Raw genomic sequence first — 21,219 nt, forward strand, 5'->3', positions numbered from 1 at the left:
AAAATGGTTCGAGTCACATCTGGCAGGCAGGAGACGCAGGAGATGGTGGAGTATGACCTAACGTCAGGGCACTTCCACCCTGAGCGCTTTTCTGTGTGTGTGCGCATGATTGTGGCACTGGCCACAGTTTGCTAATGGCTTTCAGTACAAGGAACTGAGGCGTAGCTCCAGGCAATGACTGCCCCTCAACCGATTGGCTGCCATCACTGAGTGGCTTCTTAATGACTAAATACACTCTAGAGAGGCTGTCTTTAATGCTTAAACTTGGGTCAAAAGCCTTGTTGCAATACTAACCAAAAGAATCGGGAAATTGCATGGGAAACATGTACCAAAAACAGGGTCTCAAACAAAACAGTAACAAAGCTAGAGGAAGAGATATGCTACTTGTTTTCATATTACCTATAAGAGAACAACCTTCTCATCTCATTTCAGCCGCATAGCGGCAGTAAAATATTGCAAACTGACAAATTGTATTAAAATTGAACAAAAGCAGTCTCTAACAAAAGTATTTTTCCAAACTGCTCAGGAGAATTACCTTTTTTTTTTAAAGTACAATTAACTTGGCTGTTTTAGTCATTTCAACTTAAATTACATTAAAATACCTAAAAAATATTGGTTGAATCTTGTATAACTTGTATAACTTTAACTCATCAAAATAAGTTAAAGCAATGTAAAAACATGTTGTCATAACTTTTACAGTGCATAATGCGGCATCAATATATTACAAACTGAGAAAGTGTTATGTACCGTTAAAAACAAACATACAGGCACTTACTGATGTTTTCAAACTCAAAAAATTACTTTTCATTACAATAGATTAACTCCTTACGCAAAATATTAAACTAAGCAAGTATGTTTAATAAATATTGCATGACACTTTTGTATACAAAAAAGCTCCAACACTACAGATGCTTAGCCTTGTTTCTATATTCCCCAATAAAAATTTTTTTGTTTGTTTGTTACAGAAGCTAATTGAAGCCATTGAAAACATATTAAATGAAAACTGCTGCTAACAAAAAAGCTACAAAAAGTGAAAGTGCTTAGCCTTGTTTCCAAACTAACAAAGAAAACAATTTGTATCATGTTAGAGTAGCATTAATTGCAAGTGAAATATTGAAAACTAAGAAAGTATGTTTAAGAGATATTGTTATGAAACACTTTAATCTTACAAAAAAGATACAAAAACATGGATGCTTCGCCTTGTTTCTACACTACAAAAGTGCATTGATAAATGCATCATTCGACAATACATGGAGTAGCACAACTTGCAACTGAAATACTGCAAACCAAGAAATATTCAACTTATACAGTACGAAAACACTGTAGGTAACAAAACAACTACAGGCGATTAGTCATGTTTCTATATTACCCATTAGAATGACCTTTATCTCATTACAGTAGCATATTATTGCAAACTGAGAACATGCGTTATAAACACACTGTACAAAAACACTCTCGCTAACAAAAAAACCTATAAAACTACAGGCAGAGAGAAAGGAGCCAAGCTCTGCTCAGCACTGAGAGCTTCAGTCCCTGCCACAGATGGACGGCACTGTGTTTGGCATTCTGCCAGCGAGTGAACAGATTGTCCGTGGCGGCGGCCTGGAGGAACGGTAGCTCCAGTGCAGATGGGTGTCCGAAATAACCCAGTGTCAGTTCTGCTCAAGTGTCCCTGACCTGGCACACGCGCCTGCTTACAGCTGCTTCCTCCAGAGCTTCCCAGAACAATTCTACACATGCACACACAATTCACAAACACACACTGTACACAAAGGCCAATGTTAACAAACACGTTTTAAGTGGCCACTTGAAAATCATTCGGTAGGGGAAAAAAAACAAGAAAGACACATTTTTGCTCCATATATACCATTCCAAAATAAAGCACAAATGTAGGAATGCAACTATCCATAACTCCTGAAAAATCTGAGTACGATATTAACTTAACCAGAGAATTTCATCATTCAAAAAGCCACAACAGTTGCACTGAGCCAAATACACAGCCAACAATGTTACACTTGCAAGTTTAGACACAAACAGAAAGAGAAGTCGAGGCTGGGTAGATGGAGAGGGGGAGTCGGAGAGGTGGGCACCAGACGGGTTGGCTGGCAGAGAGGTAGTGGCCATGGCACACAGGAGAGCAGCAGTGCCAACAGAGCTTGTCTCACAACACCATCTGTGAAGAGCAGCACTGAGATCTCCCTGCAGCCTGCATACACACAGCACGCCAGCTGCCCTCTGTAACTCTCCTCTCTCATTTTCTTTCGTTCAGTCTGCTTTCTTCACTTTCATGCTCCTGTACAGTGATTTTACTCTTTCTATAGCAGATCTCTGATCTTCCTGATCAGGGCTCAAAAATAAGGATGTGAGAGAGATTAAGGCCCGTTGATGTACTGTCAGGCCACTGCTGTATTGGTACTACATCTCACAGTTCTTGGGCTTGTATTTAAGGTTTCATAAGAATTTTATATTTGATTTTCTGTGATAAATGAAATGTTGCAGTGCAAATGATAAGGCTAACACAGAGAAGGACTTTATGAGTCTTGGAAGCCTTACTGAAAAAGGGTTGTAAAAAGTACAAAAGTTGTGTTTTAATCAAATATGATAATTTAGCTATCATGGAGTTACTTTATAGAGGCATAATTTGCAGCTATTATTGCAAATTAAAAACATTTTGCACCGAAAACGTAATTTTTCATTTAAATTAAAAAAGAAATGTGACCTACTGACCGGAACAGGCCAGTAGAAAGAAAAAAAAACATTATTGAGCCCTGTATTATTCCCTCTTTTATATCTTCTTATGTTTCATGTTTACCAGCATTCCCTTGCACAGGCAGTCATGCAATTCATTTAAGCTAATCAAAAAAGATATCAACTGTATATAAAGAAACAAATAACTCAATCAATAAATTCATTAATTTTAACAAAACGATATTAAAAACAGCATAATTTGAATAAGGTTGTTTCTTCCCAGGCAAAAACAGGCGTAAAAGTTGCCCTAAATAGTCTAATTCTATATTTTACAAACTATTTACATTCAAAATGCTATTTCAAAATGCATTCACATCTACAATCAAAATGCAATTTCCCACCGACAGTCACACACAATTAAAGCTTCCCAATCTTACCTGGCATCATAGATGATGGAGAAAATCTTATCAAATAATCCAGGGTATTTGTTCTATTTCTACCAGCTTCCCTGTCACCAAAGTCTCTTTGCGTCTTTCTGTGCCCAGCGAGGGGCACGGGGGTGGCACAGGACCCTAGGGCCGGTACAACCAGGTCCAAACGAGAGAGTCGAGCAGCCTGTCCTCCTGCTTTCAGAGCCTTAGAGGGACAGATGGAGACCTGCCTCTCGTTCTGCTCGGCTTCCAGGAATGCCCTGCACTAACGAGGGCACGTGTGGCCGCTGGGGCCTCGCGCTATCCTGCACATGCTTGCTCCCTGAGCCCGCAGACTGAGACAATGACAGCTAGAGCACACGCAAAAGCGAGAACACGCGCTCTCCGCCTCCTCCGCTGACCCCTCCCAACTGATGTGCGGCAGCCACACAAAACACAGCACGCGTTTGAGAGAGCAGTGGGTATTTGGTTGGATAGAAAGATAGATAGATAGACAAACAGACAGACAAATACATACATATATAAATACAAAGATAGACAGAAAGAGACTTGTGCTGTTAATTTGTCCTCTCATATGCTCTGAATTAAGTGCAGTCTTGCAAAAACAACCCTCTTCTGGTCAACCGGCCAATCTGAATTCATTCACATCTGCTTCTGCTTAACCAGATTCACTCCATATTTTACTACTACATTCATATCAGATTAAAAATATAGATCTGCGGTGAACGGCGTGTTTATGTTAGAGATGTCTAGATGAACAGATTCACTTAACAAGCTCTTGATTCATCCGCCTAAAATTTTACTGTGTGGACGCTTAAATGCTTTAGATCCATCCAAAATACCGGCATACAGCCATCCTGCCTGCATCAATCAGCCCCCTCCACCATTTTTTTGCAAGCAGAGGAGGGAACAACCTCATTAGAACCAAGAAAAATCAATTTAGAGAGTCCAAACAAAGGCATGCATCTGCCTCTACTGCTGTGTTTTAAGTCTCTAGAGTGGCGCTCTCCCCCTCCCCCCCCACCCCTCGCACACGTTCTTTTTCTGCTCTCTTTCTCAGATTTGCCGTTTCTCTCTCTCCCCTCCCAGACTGCCATCACTGCATGTGATTAACATATGTCTGGGCTTTCAGCCCCTGTCAGCTTGAAGGCATTTCTCCCAGCCGCCTTAAACAGCAGATGAGCTCCATGTGGAGGAAACACTCAGGAGAGAGAGAGAGATAGAGAGAGAGAGAGGGGGGAAAGGATGCGGGTGGAGAGACAGATTTGTTGTTCTTGCACGTTTAGTGGCGGATCTTCTCTCTCTGCACCTCAAACCTGTCTCCCCACTGTGGGACAATTATCCATATTGTATTATTACCCATCTCTCCACTCCGATATGGCCAATAATACAATAAGGATAATTGTACCTTAAATGTTCAATCACCAGGGGAAAAAAAACAGAGAATGACTTTTCCGAAATTTCTTACTGGCATAGCGTCAAACAATGCTGATTTGTTTTAATTGGCAGCGGTTGCATTCACATGTAAATGTCCAAATCTCCAACGATGCTAGAATGCCTGATTTGCTTTTTCCTGCAGCTATAAATACTAAAGCAAGATGCAGTGCAGTTATCAAAGTCATAAAAGGCAAATTACACTGCTATACTGACAGAAACACTTACAAACTTCGTGATTCGACGCCCACAGCAGCTCTTTCAGAAAATGTAAACATAATCGAACAATTATATGATGATCATATACCATGAGGTAAAAAAACAATACTTTTCTGCATTTATATCCTGCAATGAGGCGAGTCCTTTCGACTTCTTTTTTGTCAGCGCTTGCACACCTTCATGTCCACTCAGCACAAAGCCAGATTCATCAATTCCCCTAGCCTCTAAACGAGTCAATTTTTCAAAATACGCTACATCTATGATTTTATTGAGAGGCAACGTAGCAAACTAAATATTCAGGCTTTTCTGCGGGTCCCTTCCGTCCCCTCCCTCCCCTTAAACCAATCTGACAGCCCTTTCAGAGCCGGTAGGAAGAGAATATATTTCCAGCCTAGCTTGATAAAGGCCTGCTTTAAGAGTTGGCTGCATTAACAGACTCAAAGAGCAGGAACGAGACAATGCAAAATGAGGAAACTGTGAGCCGAAGGGATTCCACTTCTTTTGCGTTCCAAGAACCAATAGCGCCAGGTTTTTTTGTGAAGGGATTAAGAGCTTCATAAAAAGCCAGTGAGCATACAGATACCTCTACAGCAGGGTCTTTTCCTGCAAAGGTCCCAACTGCGAAAGCGGGACAGAGTTGCACACATGCAGTGTCCCCACACGCTCAGCCCCTTGACCTGTGCTGCAGGCCAGGTTACACAGGGGGAATGTGTATTTTGTGGTCCGCTGACACTGAAAAAAGGGCTTGAATTAGGTACATTTTTGGTACATAGTCTACTTCTCGACCCAACCCAAAGGGCTTTATCTTCCACACAGCTGGAAGTCATTAGAGCTCTCTGATGATCTGCTCATACGCAGGGTGGCTGAGCTGGAAAGGCTGCAATGAGACAGAAAAAGAGAAGCAGAGGAAGAAGGGAGGAACTGTGGAAAGAAAGACGATCATTAGATCAGCCAGTTTGTTGCTGTCTCTCAGAGGAAACCCAAAAGGGCACGACTGATGGCACAAATCACAGCGTAAATGTTTCTCAGCCACAACAGACAGCAGAAGCCACATGAAGACGCTCCTTGCAGGAGCAAAACACTGGATACAAGAAGCAAACACAGGATAACAACTCAGCTGACATCATATTTAGGCTGTGTGTTTCATCCCATGCAGATCTGCTACAAATATGAAGACTCAAACAGGTTGGAAATGCGTCTGTTGATCTTGTGCTGTCAATTCACACGTTTTAATATAAAGCCATAGATAAATTGTCTATATAATGCAGGAAAAATTATTATGAATGGATGACCTATGTTACGCAGCGATCCCATTAACGTTCTCTTTTCCTGTCAACCTAAACTGTACTATATGATAAAGGCAAAAAGCAACACACAAAACATTAACAGTGTTACTTTCTGTTTTCTAGAGATGCACCGGTTTCTGCATGCATCTTGTGCAAATGAAGGCACCATAGCTTTCTCAGCCACCTTGGTGTTCAGGGTCTGCATGAAAAAAGAAGAGAAAAAGCCAAAGCAAGCATGTGTGTGTGTGTGTGTCCAGTCCTGAGCCATCTGTCCGTTCTGCTGTCCCTGAGTCCCAGAGCAAGCTGTGGCTGAGGGCCGGGGCCAGATCTGTGTTCCACAGCTATTCATGATTTTCCCACTCCACCTTTTCAGCATGACTGTGGCACACAGAGCACGCCAATCAAGTTGAACAACTGTCGCCAGGTCCAAAGAAACCCCCCTCCTCGCCCCCTGTGACGGCAGAATGATCCCGCTCTCCAGTCTTTATAATGTGTGCAAGCATCATCTGAATGTGTGGCTCACACTAGAAAGTGAAACAGGCAGTTGTGCTGATTCATGAAAAGCATGTCGTCAGTAACAAATCAGCCCCCTCATTCGGACCCGAGCCAGACTCTGCTCTCAGCCCAGCCCATGCACCGTCTGACAGCTGAGCCGCTCTTTCGCATTGTGGAAAACAGAGCTTGTTTCATAGGCGATAGAGTTTAAATTATTTTGAATGTATAATAACAGAGAGAGGCACGTGAAGGTAGAGATGCCTACATGGCTCATCCTTTAGTGTTTGCACACTAGGTGGTGCTAGTAATACATACTTCAGATATTACATTTTCACACATACACGCACACACCAACACGTACAGTGTGACAGATTCATTGTGTCTGGTTCTGCATTTAGGTAACGAACAAAAACACCTACGTCTCATTTCTAAATCCTGATCACGAGCCGTTCGGTTTTCAGAGGCGAGTCCAGATGCGCACTGACAGATTCACCAGCAAATGCTGAAGAGAAGGAAAAAAAAAGATGTTTCTGCTTTAGAACGTTTTTGTCAACTTTTTCGAAAGTGAGGATACCAGCTGTCTCAGCTTATGTTTAGATTATGTAATGCAAACATATTGTGGAAAGACGATAGAAACAGCACAATGCGGCCTCTTCTCAGTTCTGATATTACTTTCAGTATCCTCATGAGTGACTTGCACAAAAAGAGAGAGAGCAAAACAAAACAAGAGGAATCTGTCAGTGGGACCGGAGCTGGCTGAGCGAGAGATCGAGCTCAACAGGAACCAGTCATTCCTGGCCCAGCCCTTCTCCACACAATGGCCTTTAGAATGGAAGGAACCATAGGCCCGGCAGAGATAGCCCACTGTCAGGAACCAGGACGGACAGGGCCCGGCCTTCCCGGGCAGGATGTCGCTGAAGCGGGACTGCGCGGCCCCGATATCCCACGTTCACACACTCTTTCCCCACCGGCAGGCCGGGATGTTTTGCTCTTCAGGTAATTAGAGTCGGAAGCCCTGAGGGCGGGCAAGCTCATGGCTTGACCTCCACTGTCCTGGTCGAGAGGTTGGTCCTGCTATCAGGCTTCCGCAAGCCACGGCTGGGGCTTCAACAAGCGGCCGCTATCCACCCTTCTTTAGGAACACCCAGCAGGAAAATAAATGGCAGAAACTACAAAGATTTCTACAAAAATGGACTGCTCGTCATTCATAAAGTTATACATGCTCCTGCCCCTTGTTCATAGGGATAGCATTTTTTCTGCATTTTTGTCTTCTAAGTAGGGATGCACAATATATCGGCCACCATATTGGTATCAGCCGATGTATGTTTATTTTAAATATGATTTTATTTTGTTATTGTTATCGACCAGTAGGAAAATTTGCCCGATATATTAAAGCCGTTATATAATGGATTATTTCCTTCAGCTGAGACACTTCAGATGCGCACTGTTCGCAATTTATGTTTTTGAATTGCTTGAAATATGATTGGAATAACTTCAAAAGGGAAAATAGAGTAAGTGCAACAAGTCTGTCATATAGGCCACATAAAATATAATTGTGTGCTTGGGACATGGATTTTAATGGTGAAACTTTTGTAATCAGGCTCTCAAAAAAGAAAAAAAAAATTTAAATTTATTTGGCCACTATATCAGTTAGCGCCTTTCAAATATAAAGAATTATCGGTTATCGATATCGGCCAAAATGTTAATATCGGTGCATGCCTAATACCAAGTCCCTCGAAGAGGGGCTGAGGTGTGGATTTCATAAATGTCCACACTCTATACTCACAGATTAGGATAAAACACTCATGGCATCCGCATGAAATATTCACTAGTCCCCGTGAGGTGAGGACAGACAGAGCTGCGTTTCTGTGGCACACTGACCCCCGGGTGTCCCAGGCAGACCCCGAGCATCCCTCTGGTCAGCACTGCTCTACTTCAGCACACCTCCGACCACAAAGTACCGCCAGCAGCCCACTGCAGTTGCCATGACAACGGGCACTGCAGATATGTTGTGAGGTGAGCAGCCTGTCAACCTGCAGAGGTGATTTTGTGTGTGTAGTACATGCTAAATAAAGTCACCACCACAACAAGAAAAAAAGAGAAAGAAACAGATTCAGAGGACATAAAAAGAGAAACTCATTGCTATTAATAAAATATATAGCGACCAGCGCAACAGTGGATGAGTTATGCTCGACCTCACTTGAATCAAAACAGTCTCATGTCAGAGCCATAAAACTAAAACAGTCCTCTGGCATATGTGTGCAATTAACATCACTTGTCCATTGCTCAGAAAGCTTCTTAGCCACTAAATCAAACCCACAGATGGCATGAAGTCTGATACGGGAGAGGAGAGACATTGAATGAGAGAGGGGGCTAAACAACTGCTACACTCAATTCAGTTTACATTCCTCTATCAGCCAAGGAAAACCAGGGACATAACAGCCTCACCACCTGAAAAACGAAATGCAAATAATACGTTTTGTTAAAAAAGGAAAAAAAATAAAGAGGTTTTCTCACTTTATATATGTACTGTGTTGTGTACACATCAAATAATTAAGTGACTTTAGCAATGTACAGTAGTTTTTTTCCCTCTTATTGTAATATTTCCTACTAATTCCATATATATATGGATAACAAATATTTTGTATTTTCAAATAATTAAAACATTTAAAAATACTCCCTAATTTTGTACATATTTTATTTGTTATGATTAAATTACATTTATCCTTATTGTGATGAAAAAGATATCAATACCTCTCTGGACACCTTTTTTTATCAATATGTCTAATCAAATTTACATTTCCAGTGATTCTGGGATTTGGCAAAAAGAGGTCCTTTGGCAAAGTAATTCATGACCCAAGTAATTTTTCTGTCTGGAGTCCCACACAGCCAAAAATTCACAACAGAACTCTAAAAGAATTGTGCTATATGGCACTAAAAGTGGTTCTTGGCTCGTAATCATAGGGGAACCACTGTTGGTGCTATATAGCACCATATCTTAACAGGTTCTGTGTATGGTAGCGGTGCTATATAGCACCTCAGTCATCCCAAAGAACCGCTGAAGAACCACTGAAGCACCAAGATTTGGTGCTATCCAGCACTTAAAGTGGTTTCCCTATGATTACGAGCCAAAAAAACCCTTTTAGTGCTATATAGCAACAATTTTTTAGAGTGTAGGGCAGAAAACACAGACACGTACAATGTTACTTGTGGGTAGTGACCATATTTCCACATCAACACAACTATGTATTTTATAAAGAAAATGAAACCCCTCAACAATCCTCTGCTGAAACTCAAGAGATCAAGATGCAGAGAGCAGATCAATAAAACTGTCAAGCACTCCAAAGTCAAAGTCTGAAATGAATGGCATGCACAGAGGCAGACGTCTTTGAACAAGTAAGATCTGCGAGAATGAGGACAGCAGGAGTTAATCGAACTCTCTATAGCCTCCAGCTACATGCTTCTACTACAAATGCAACATTTCTACTACAAATGTTCAGTTCTACTGAAATATTTCGCATTGGTTTGCACCATCACACTAATAAAAAATCCATCAATCTACAAAGTTATGTTGCTCTGTATAACGTATAACATTACAACCTGCATTATCCATAAACGAGGCGACCTGATTATAACATTATTCCACAACCCATCATAAATAAAGCACGTGATTATGGGCGAACAAGCACAGCTTGCAAGAATGAATCAAATCTGCACATTAAAACACGATACTGTGATGCTTCTGAATGTGCCCCTGTGCAGACCCATCTCCTCCTGTTTCATTCCTCCCTCACTTCTTCCTGCTTCTATAGTTTGTGGCATCTGGCACAGTGACTCTACGTCTGTTCAATCGCTCTGAGCTCCACACTCAGTCTTCTCTCGCTCTCGTCTCTAAAAGGGTTGCCTGATCTCCTCCTCCCTCTGGTTTCCTCTGCCACGTCCAGACTGGTCCTGCTCGGTGCTGATATAGTCCTGGCCCGTAGACCTTCCCATCAATCTCCAGCCTGTGGCATCGTTGAACACAGGAAGGCCCCACCCTGACAAATGCCTGTGAAAACTTTATTCCATCCAGTCCTTCTCTCTTTATCTTTGTCGTTCCTTGTGTCCTGAGGTCAGTCGGGACCCGGCCCCTTGTCTTTCCCAGCCCTTTTGCTCGGTGCCGTCTGATTCCGTCAGATCAATGCCTTGCTCTCTCAGGGGAACGGCGAGCATGCGTCAAGGTGTATCCAATAATCATATAGATCTGGAATTCTAGTCTGCTCTGATTCCGTTTTACTGTCCATTCTTCATCGACTCTCTGCGTTACCCATAATCCACTCTTTGGCTGAACTCCATTTTCATCTCATCGTGTCTGATAGCATATTCCCAGAGGCCCTCTGGTTGTGTTAGAAGAAAAAAAAAAAATCACTTTTCTTTTCATGGTTCCAGATAACCCGCCACACTCCCTCCACGATCACACCCACCTTCGTCACCCCTTCCCCCCTCCCAGAATGTGGATAAATAATTGAAAACAAGTGCAGGGATTTGCCAGACTGTAAGCTTCCTTTCATATGTTAATTACTCACAAACAGTTGTTTTGAATAAAGGCATTCTCTTCTCTCTCCTCCTCTTCGGGCTCCAAATCCTGCGTGAAGAAAAACGTGGTGCCAATCTCAGATAAATCCCACTCTCTGTTTATAGCATTAATCCATCTTGTGTACACACGCATACAAGCGCCTCCAGCGCTCAGCTGATGCAAGGGGCCTTTTAAGAGAATCGCGTTTGGCGTGGAGTGACAGGGAGCACCAGACGGGAGCCAAAAGTGAGATCTGAATAAGCATGCTGCGTGTGCACGCTCTCTAATCAGCCGCCGACTTTTCCGTTTACACTGTCATTAAAAGCAATAGCCTGAGGCAGTGCATGACAAATCATCTCTTTGGCAATAAGTGCTCGGGGAGGCTGTGTCCAGAAGGACCCCCTTGTCAGTGACAAGTGCCGTCTTCCACGCTTCCATGCTGTGCACAATGATGGTGGCGAACCACCCCAGGATATATCTGCACACCGTATTAAAAATAGTAACGGATCACAATGGTCGATTAGTTGTCTAAGACAATTTGGGAGGTCTATCTTTTTTCTATTAGTTATTTTAGCAGTAGTACTTTCATTAGCATGCTGTGCTTTAACTGTTAGATAAACTGCGCTTTAAACTGTTTGCACTGTACGTTTCATCGGGTCAGGTGAACCTAAAACCAGCCTACTTGTAAAGTCCTTTTTAAAGGGATGGTGGGCCCAAAAATGAAAATGCTGTCATCATTTACTCACACATGTCCTTCCAACCCTGTATGATAAAAAAGATTTAGAAAAACGTTTCAATAAAACAATTACATGAAAAACGTCAACTTGTAAAATGAAGGGAAATAAGTTTGTTGAAATACTAGAATTACTAAAACTAAAATAAAAATACATTAAAGCTATATAGAGATATAAAAAACGAATACAAAATGTCAAAACAAAATGAATAAAACTAAAATGATGATTGGCTGAACCATCGCTTTAAGACAGATTACTCAACTAGTCAATTAAAATATATATTGTTTTGCACATCGCTAACAAAAATACCTCAGGGTAGCTATACAAGGGTGAGCATTCAGACCGTAACCTGGCGAATGCAAATTCTAGATGCGATTAGGTCTCTGGAGGACGGAAACGCTCAGAATTAAGTGTCTCAGGGTGAATGAAACCATGACAAGCTCCTAATCCCTCTATTGAGAGGGCACGCTACACTGCGCGCAACTGCAACACAATCTAACCATCAAGGTGGCTTCAACCGCACATAACGCTGTGCCATATCGTACGCACAAACCCCCTTCATTTGACTGTAGCAGCATCTCCCATATGGTGCCGGGAGGAGGAGGGGCTGGAGGGAGACGGTGAGAGAGACAGAAAGAAAGAGCAGTTAAAATCCGCAAACATAAAATTACAGCTGCACCATTATATTTCATCCCAGTGCAGCTGTGAATTATTATGTGGACAATTTAATACTGCCAAAGAGGAAATAGCAGATTAAGATCATATCTTTGCATCGCTGCCAAAGTGTGCGCACGTTTCTGAGCCCCGAGCTTCGGAGGAGGGGATGGGTTCGTTACAGACGCATCTCCTTTCACGTCTCTTTCGCTTTCTCTCTTTCTCTGTTGGTAAGGTATGCAAGGAGGTGCAGACAGGGCTGCGCTTCGAGGGATGAGCCATTCACGTTTCACTCAAGCAGCCCTGAATGCCCTGCGAGCCAGTAATTTGTCCAGTCACCGGGGGAACATTAAAACCAGACCAAAATAATTCTTTACAGTTATGGAAAAAGTGAAGAGAAGAAGAAAAACAGTCACATGCACACATCTTTCCCCTGAAAAGTTATTACATTTTGTCAATGGTATGGAGTAATGGCAATCATATGTGGAGCTGAACTCAGAGCGGTAGTCAAGGCTAGGCTAATCGCGCTAGCAGGACTGGGAACCCTTGACACATAGCGGATACTTGTTACTGAAGTATTGCTTACAAAACCAGATGTTGATAAAGACACATTAAGACAGATGGGAGAACAATTACTGGCACACACAACTGTCCTGAAACAACTTAAAACATTTCTGACCTTAAAAGGCAAGATGGATTTATAAGCTCTGCCATTTTATTGCTCCATGAGACCCCTTTCCAATTCGGAAAGGGGTCTCTATTTTGCCATAGCTGCGCCACTCGCCGCAACGTGAGGCTATTTAAAACACTGGCGCTGAAGTGTATTTTGAAAGGAATAAATCAGAGAGAAACCGCAGTGCAATGAAATACCACATAGTGCCATTCCAATCCATACGTACCCCTTTATATTCTTGGATACGTTGTTCAGAAACTTTTCAGCCAAACTGAAAAAATGCCAGAGATCACCAATTCATCGGGACTCATGCACACCCATGCAATTACAAGTCTTAAAGTCAACATAAAATGGCATTTGCAACACATGTGGTGTAGATTATTAAACAAGAAACTCGGTACTCAAACAATGCCTACATTTCTATTTGCCTATTTAATAACCCGCACATAACCCGGTGATGTCCGCAGGAAAGCAACATCGTCCCAGATGCGGTGCAAGTTATTATAGTTTAATGAAAGATTTTTCCTTTGGAATAACATGCACTGATGAGTCACAATAAAACCAGGAATATTCATTAAAACAATTAAATCCAAAATATTGTGTTGACATTTTTCAAGTGTAAAACCAAACGCATCATAATAGTCAATATCATTGTCCACCCAAACACAAATGATCAGCTATTAGATGATATTAGAGATATTTAATGTATTAATTCATTTTTAGATTCTTAGAACCTTCATCTAACGTTCACGTAAAGTTAATCTTTAAAAACATTAATAATTAATTGTAAGCATACTGTACTGTGCACTACTTTTCATTTATTTACACATAATAATACAGAATTCTATTTTAACCTTACTACAAACTTGCAGGCAGAATCTCAGGTCTTAGAGGCTGTGCCACGCACACATGATCTGCACAAACTGAAGTGGCACGGATCACTGCTCTCCTCTCCCGACCCCCTCAACTCCGACCCTATTGATCCATAATGAACCGCTCCTCCACAACTACAGCACACAAGTCACATAATAACCACGAGCGCTACATCATTTAGCTGGACTTGATCTGCTCTGATGATCTTCTTCATCTTATTTCGGAGGAGTTTGAAATGTGACTGACGTGCTGGAGGTCTGTGGCAGCTGAGACCAGTGCCCATCTGTGGGTTCATTCTCTGGTCATGTGCGTGCAGTGGAGCTGGGCTGCTAACGGCGGAAGTTCTGAGTGACCAGGAATGGCTCCTGGCAGGGTGAATTCCTTCCCAGCTGTTTAAAAAAAACACACTCACATCCATACGGCCATAAACAGGATCTGAGGCAAGGTTCGTTCCCATTTCACAGCTTCTGTGAAGTCAAGAGTCTAATCTGAGAAACCTCATTTGTCAGGAAACGTCCACTGGTACTGTCTTAGATGTCATAATCAGCATGGGAAAAAGCGTTATGTTTAAAAAAAGCTATTGAGTAATCAATGCATTATCCTCTTGTTCTTCAGTGCTTCATATAGTGGTATATTTTGACTTTTGTGTTAAATCGGCTCCTTTAGTCTTTCCAATGGCGATGATGGAAACATGGGGAGATAATGTCAAGCAATTCAGCCCAATTCTCCATTTGTTCTCTAGCTCCAAACACTTTTAATGCGGCAGGGGTGCCCCCTCCATTCGTGGATAACAAAAGCTTAGATGCAACGACGTTTAACAAAATGACTCTTTTATGCGAAGCCGCATTGAAAACGAAGAGGTTCATCCACCCAAGCCCATGCTCCTCTTTACCTGCTCTTCCTCTACTCCTACACTTTAGCCCCGTCTTATGAATCACCTCTTCTAGAAATAATTGACACGGAGCGTTTATCTCGAAGGCACCTGCTGATCATTCAACTACAACACAATCTTCTAGTGTGCTACACCACAGAGCTATTGTCCCACCACAGTGTCTGTGACACTAACTGCCAACAACAGGAAGCCCAAACTATAGCCTCAATACAATTTGGACTAATTCAGAGACAACAAAACACACACACACACACACACACACAAATGCTTTTTGAAATAGTCTGTATACTCAGTTTATGAAGAAGCTATTGAATACCAGGTGTTATTTTCTCTAGCTGTGTTAGAATCTATAGACGTTATAATGAATGCACACCATATGGCATTGTGTGCTTTGGAAAATCACTGCGTTACACAATTGCATACTACATTATTTTTCATTTATTCGGAGCATACGAGCATTGAGTACAATTCTACCGATCCATCTTGTTCTTGCCGTCTTTCTGCTCGCTTGCTTTCTCCTTTTCTCGGGAGCTCTAATTGACTGAGCGTGTCAATATGTGTAGTGAACACACAGGGGTCTACTGTCTCTGCCTATTGATCCATAGCTCTTGAAGGAGTTGAGCCTCTAGGCTCAAAACAAATCTTAATTACACTCCTCTTTACTGGGCCACAGAGGCTGCACTGGAGTGGGTGCCCTTTTCATAAATACATATCAGAATCCATAAATCAAAATTAATGGGCGTGAGCGGCCCATGAATCAAACATTAGTGACTGAACAGATACAGCTGACAGATTCCCACTCTGATCCCATAAATTTCAGGAGAAAAAAAAAGGTAGTCCTTAATCCATCTGTGCTCCATGTAAACTGAGAACGCAGTAATAGCTGCAAGTAGGGCTGGGCATAGATACCGATTTCCCAAATTCAATTCGATTTGGTTTGATTCAAATTTCGATTTGATTCCGATTCATTTGGGTGTATTTCAGACATAATGTATTTTTCTTTACGACAGCCCAGATAGCGCCTCACCTAATTTAGTCAGAATTATCTGTTTTATAATGTTAGTATTTCTGCTTTTGGAAAGCAAAAGTGTTTGGGAAATAATTGTTTTGGAGGGCCACAATCATTGAGCAAAACAGTGATGTTTAATCAGCGCTTTGATGACTCAATTTGACTGTGCCAGCTAATATTCCATGCACACAAAGTGGATGAGTAACAATTTTCCGGTTTCTGTAAAATTGAATGAATTTATGTATCTTATCTTTTGATTTGCATCAAGAAAAATAATCAAATAAGGTGAAGTGCCACTTATTTCTTAAGTATTTAAAGCTACTATGGAATCAATTCATTGAGAACTTTTGGTGTCAATATAAGACGACTCCTGTATCGGCCATTATAAAAAATAAAAATTATTGGCAACACTTTTTTTTTTTATGTGTCCTTGTTACACATTACATGTATTTACTATAGTAATAACTATAAAGTAGGCATAATTACATGCAACTAACCCTAAACCAAACCCTAATCCTACCCTAACCCTATAGTAAGTACAACGTTAATTTCTTTTACTCATTAAAATAAAGTGTAACCAACTTATTATTCAATAAAATGCATTATTACATGGTTAATTAATATATAAATCATTTTTGGTTGAAATTCAGGCAAAATGACTATATTTTATTATACGTATCCAAGACTTTGGTCATACCGCCCAACCCTAGCAACTGTAAACAAAGCAAAAGGTGACTGAAAAGGTTGTTTCTGATGTCTCTTTGGCAATTTGTCACTGACGAACACGCTTTTTTATGGAGGAGCTTTATAGACCTTCTCCAAGAGCCGAGTCCATCCCTTAGCAATTGTTACCTCATAAAAAGAAGTAAACCCTAATGAAGCCATTACACAGTCCATATTCTCCATCAATCATGCATTTACACTGATACGCCAAAGCGTAATGTTGGTCATGTGCCATTCTCACCTTCTCCTTGGCAAAAGCAGCCCTTGAATCCACAGACAAAACCCAATTACAGATAACAATGTGCTAATCTCTGTTCCCAGGGAGCAGAGAGTCGGTCTGGAGAGAGATAGCGATGCCGCAAGGCTGAAACGCAGGCCAGATACAGCCTGTATGACAGACCCTGTGTTTTTTTTGTGTCTCCTTCTCTCCTTCCTGCTAAAGTCACGCTCCCTTCGACCATCCCATCCCCACCGCCCCCTTCGACACTCACACATACACACTCATCCTGACACCTTCACCACCCTGAATCTTTTACCCTTTTACAGCTAATCTTTAAATGTAAATTCTATGACGGAAAAATAGAGGAGGCATGAGATAACAGGTTACATCTTCACTCCTGCGCCGCTATCGTCTTCTGCATCGCTGAAAAGCACCCATTCAATAAGATTACCTTCTGGCAGAGTGCACGGCGACACACCGCGGCTTTGTATTCATTAAACACACATCCCGGCTTATCTGAAATATAAAGGGGCTTGTCAGGATGGCACATTGTGTGTGTGTCTAAGGGGAAGGCAATGTGCATTAGGGCGATTACAATATCAGCCTGGTCCAGATGGAGGCAGGAAAATAAACAGAGGGGGAGAGAGAGAGCGAAAGAGAGACAGAGACAGAAGACAGAGAGGTAGTTTAGCGTGCACGTGACTGCGCTTGTGTGTGTGTGAGTGAGTGCGGCTGATAGATGTGAGAGAAAAAGTGTATGTGTTGGAATAAGAGAGGAAGGGAGAGAAAAAGAAGTTAATTGGCAAGTGAATCTTGGATTAACAGAAAGAGAGAGAGAGAGAGAGAGAGAGAGTGAGTGAATTAGAGAGGAAGACAGATAGTGAGCAAGGCTGGGCAGCCTGGACACCTGTCAGCTGGAGCAGTGGTTTGTTTAGTTAACCCTGGTGTGGACCACAAAGACAGCTCAGGTTCAGATCGACCCCACTGCAAGTTCAGATTTATAGGAATCCTTCTGTTGTTTTAATACGCCACAAAAGTATTTAGTTTACTATATATTCTGCTTCATATTCAGCAGTTTCAAGGATTTGAATAATTTATTACCCCCCCCCCCCCCCCCCCCCCTCCTCGAAGAATGACAAAAATTATTTGTCATTAAGGTCGACAATAAGGACTTCCCGATGTCCCGGGGGAAAGACACTCGGGCCAGTTGATAATGTGCACATTTTAAAGCCTTGCCAATTTAAATATTCAAGCGCACATAGACGAGAAAGTGTCTCTCAGTTTGGTACTCGCGAAGCGCAGCACCACATATCCTAAGCGCGGCCACGCATCTCACAGCGCGCAAATATTCACACAAAATTATGTCAAAATGCCTATCTTGTCGAGTACCATCTTAAACATAGTCGGTTATGTCTTAAGTGAACGTAAACATGAAAATTGCCAGTCACCGCTAGTGTTTTAGTCATTTTCACAAGTTTCATGGACCACAGAATATCTTGTATGAATATCTGAACATGCAAATATATCAAAAGAAAGAACAGAGCCTCTGCTTTATTCCGGCTTCATGAATTCTTTTTTTTTAATCAAAACACATGAATGTTGCAAGTTTCATGAAAAAGCTTACATTTTGAGCATAAAGCTGAGAAAATCAAGTTTTTGTAAAATATTAACGTTACGTCCGGATGTGATTCAGAACGATGATCAAAACACAGATGGAGTATCAAGTCAACACCCCCACAGTTTCACAGTCCTATAGCTCATCCTGGGTCCAGATTTCATTCAGTAACATTAGGCAGTGTTGATTTATATGCGGTTTAATGTTGATGATCGCGTTATTTTACATATACATCTCCTTACATATGATATCGTCGTTTCTGCTTCTTCTTCTCCTGTGTTTTGATCACAGGCTACTCTTTCAGGAAAGGAGATGCGTAATAGCGCCCCCTATCGTATAACAGTGATATATCTATATTTATATGCCGTGATATAGAATTTTATGTAGACTATGCAGCGATTTTTTACATTTGATTACTTTTTCTGAACCTGAAAAGAACTGTTTAATTTAATTTGTATATGTTTGTTCCGTTGTATTTATTTGTGCTATTGCTCGTAATTTTATTATTTGTTCTAATTTTATTGCTTTCGGTCTTTAACAGTATTTAAAATGTATATGAGTTAGGCTAATAGTTTTTGAAGTCATAACCTTATTTATTAAGTTTACATGGATCAAAAACAATACTAGGCCTGTTTTATTTTATTTATTACTTTTTTGTGGTGGGGCCAGTGAAACTTTTGGCAGGGCAAGTACAAATTTGAACCAGTATTAAAAATCCTTAGCATTGAGCCCTGATAAATTCCCCTCATCTCCATCTCCATAGTAACTTTAGCGGTAAAAAAAATTACACTAGTAGGGAGGTCTACCACCCCCTCTGAAAAAAATCCTAAACACTGATATATAATATATATACACTGATATATAATAATGATATATAATTTGATGTCTGTTTTTTTTTTTACAAATATCTTGGACGAGATTTTGTAAAAAAGCCCCATGTAAATTCTTACACATCCCCCCTTGACTTTATATTGCTTCATTATAGTGTACACTCCAGCCCCACGATACAATAAAAACCACTCATCCTCTTCTCTCACATTATGCTTTCATGTTTTATGAAATCCAATAACCACACGCTAAATTCCTCTCGTTGAAAAATTTGTAGCCATTATGCCCCCTATCGATCCCAAGCATGGATTCTGGGAGATGGCGGCCACCTCAATCATTCATGGCCTGCTCTCCACAGAGACTCACGTCGAGTCAAATCTACAGCCCTCGCAAATAAGGGGTCTTTCTCCCCCTGACAAATCCCAACATCTCGCGTCGCTTATTTACAGTGCAAGATTGAGTGTGTCAGCAAGTCCAACAGTAGCCCTCAATGAATATAAAGAGCCTCATACATGATATAGCTCAATGGAAAGAGATGTGAGTGAAATACCGCTAATGCATTTTGGGAATGTTTCCCTTAAGAGCTGAAACATTAAGAGCGCATATAATGCACTTGGCTGATGTCGCGAAACTGAACTTGCTCGTTTTTCTTCTCTTTTGTTATTACGATTTTTATTCATCCAGAGCAATTATATGGTCTGTCGGATTAGACCTTTTTTCACACATACGGTTACTCGCTGCAAAATTTACAGTGTGTGTTTCTGTATCCTTACACACAAAGAGCATGTTTTTGATTTAAATGCGCATGAAAGAGAAATTGTGAAGCAACGAGACATGCTGTGTATTTGTGCAAGTGTCTGGTGAGAATGTCTGCCAGTTTATGTATGGGGTTAATGACATCACTAATGAAATGAGTTACTGCAATGATAACACGCTTGGCTTTCGGCCAGAACGTCTGCTGTTCGTCATTTAAAATACATAGTAAGCACTTAACTACAAATGTTTTTACGCTGCAGTGTTTAGGGTAAATGAGAAGCACATTTATCAGCGGAGGAACATGCAATGCTTGTCCTTCATGGAAAAAAAAAAATAAGACTAATATTTTGCAATGCATGATTAATTCATTTCTAGTGATGCATGATGCATATTTATAGATCGTCCATTCAGAATGTATTTATTAAATAAAATATAAGCTTAAACCAATATGGGTAAACATCTCCCGGACACATTAGAAAATAATGGATGAGTATTTCCATATATCTCTCACACACAGCTGTGCGTGTTGGTGTGGGCAGCCGAGTCATCTCTTCATTATGCTGTGGCAGTGTCTGGTTTCATACGTTTGACCCGTGTGAGGCCAGTGGGAGTGGAGGAGAGGGGAACAGGTGTGAGGCAGGCAGGCTGGTGGCTGTGCAGATGGCCTCAGCCAGAGGATGTTGCAGCCTGCTAATGCTGGCTTCAAACACACACACACACACACACAGAGTGCTTATCGCTTACCGAACCCTCACCTCCAGCCACCATACACCATGTTTGCCTTTAATCAAGGTACGTTCACTACCTGCACTGTCCCTTGCTCTCCAGCTCGAATCTCATGTTGACAGGAGCAGAGGGCAATGACCTTAATGAGGTGATGACCAAATCATACTGGAGAGTTTCATAGTTACAGCATGCTGGCCATAGCCTCCATTCAACCAACATATCCTCTATTTTCTGAATCATATATTCAGCCACCAGATATAATTGTTTTACAAGTGGGTGCAGGACACTATTTTGCTTTCCTCACTTACATAAAGGAACTATAAAGTAAACTGAGACATTATACCCAACAATTCTTCATACAGTGGACTACCAGTAAAACATGATAAACATTTGGGACCAAAATTATTC

The 21,219-nt window shown here is 41.3% G+C and overlaps 1 protein-coding gene across 5 annotated transcripts in view; it reads right to left on the minus strand.

Annotated features, from left to right (window-relative positions):
- runx1t1 (RUNX1 partner transcriptional co-repressor 1) overlaps window positions 1-21,219 on the minus strand; it is a 56,430-nt gene that overhangs the window by 32,848 nt on the left and 2,363 nt on the right. The window contains exon 1 of one of the 5 annotated variants that reach the window (XM_079829554.1): window positions 3,126-3,456. The exons of the other annotated variants lie outside the window; for them this stretch is intronic. Coding sequence (XP_079685680.1) covers window positions 3,126-3,135 — 10 coding nt within the window. The 5' untranslated portion in view covers window positions 3,136-3,456. Of the gene's footprint in view, window positions 1-3,125; window positions 3,457-21,219 lie in introns of those variants that run through there. 5 annotated transcript variants of the gene reach the window in all.

This window comes from Gobio gobio, assembly GCF_949357685.1.
Source record: "Gobio gobio genome assembly, chromosome: 11".
NCBI classification, from domain to species: Eukaryota; Metazoa; Chordata; class Actinopteri; order Cypriniformes; family Gobionidae; genus Gobio; species Gobio gobio.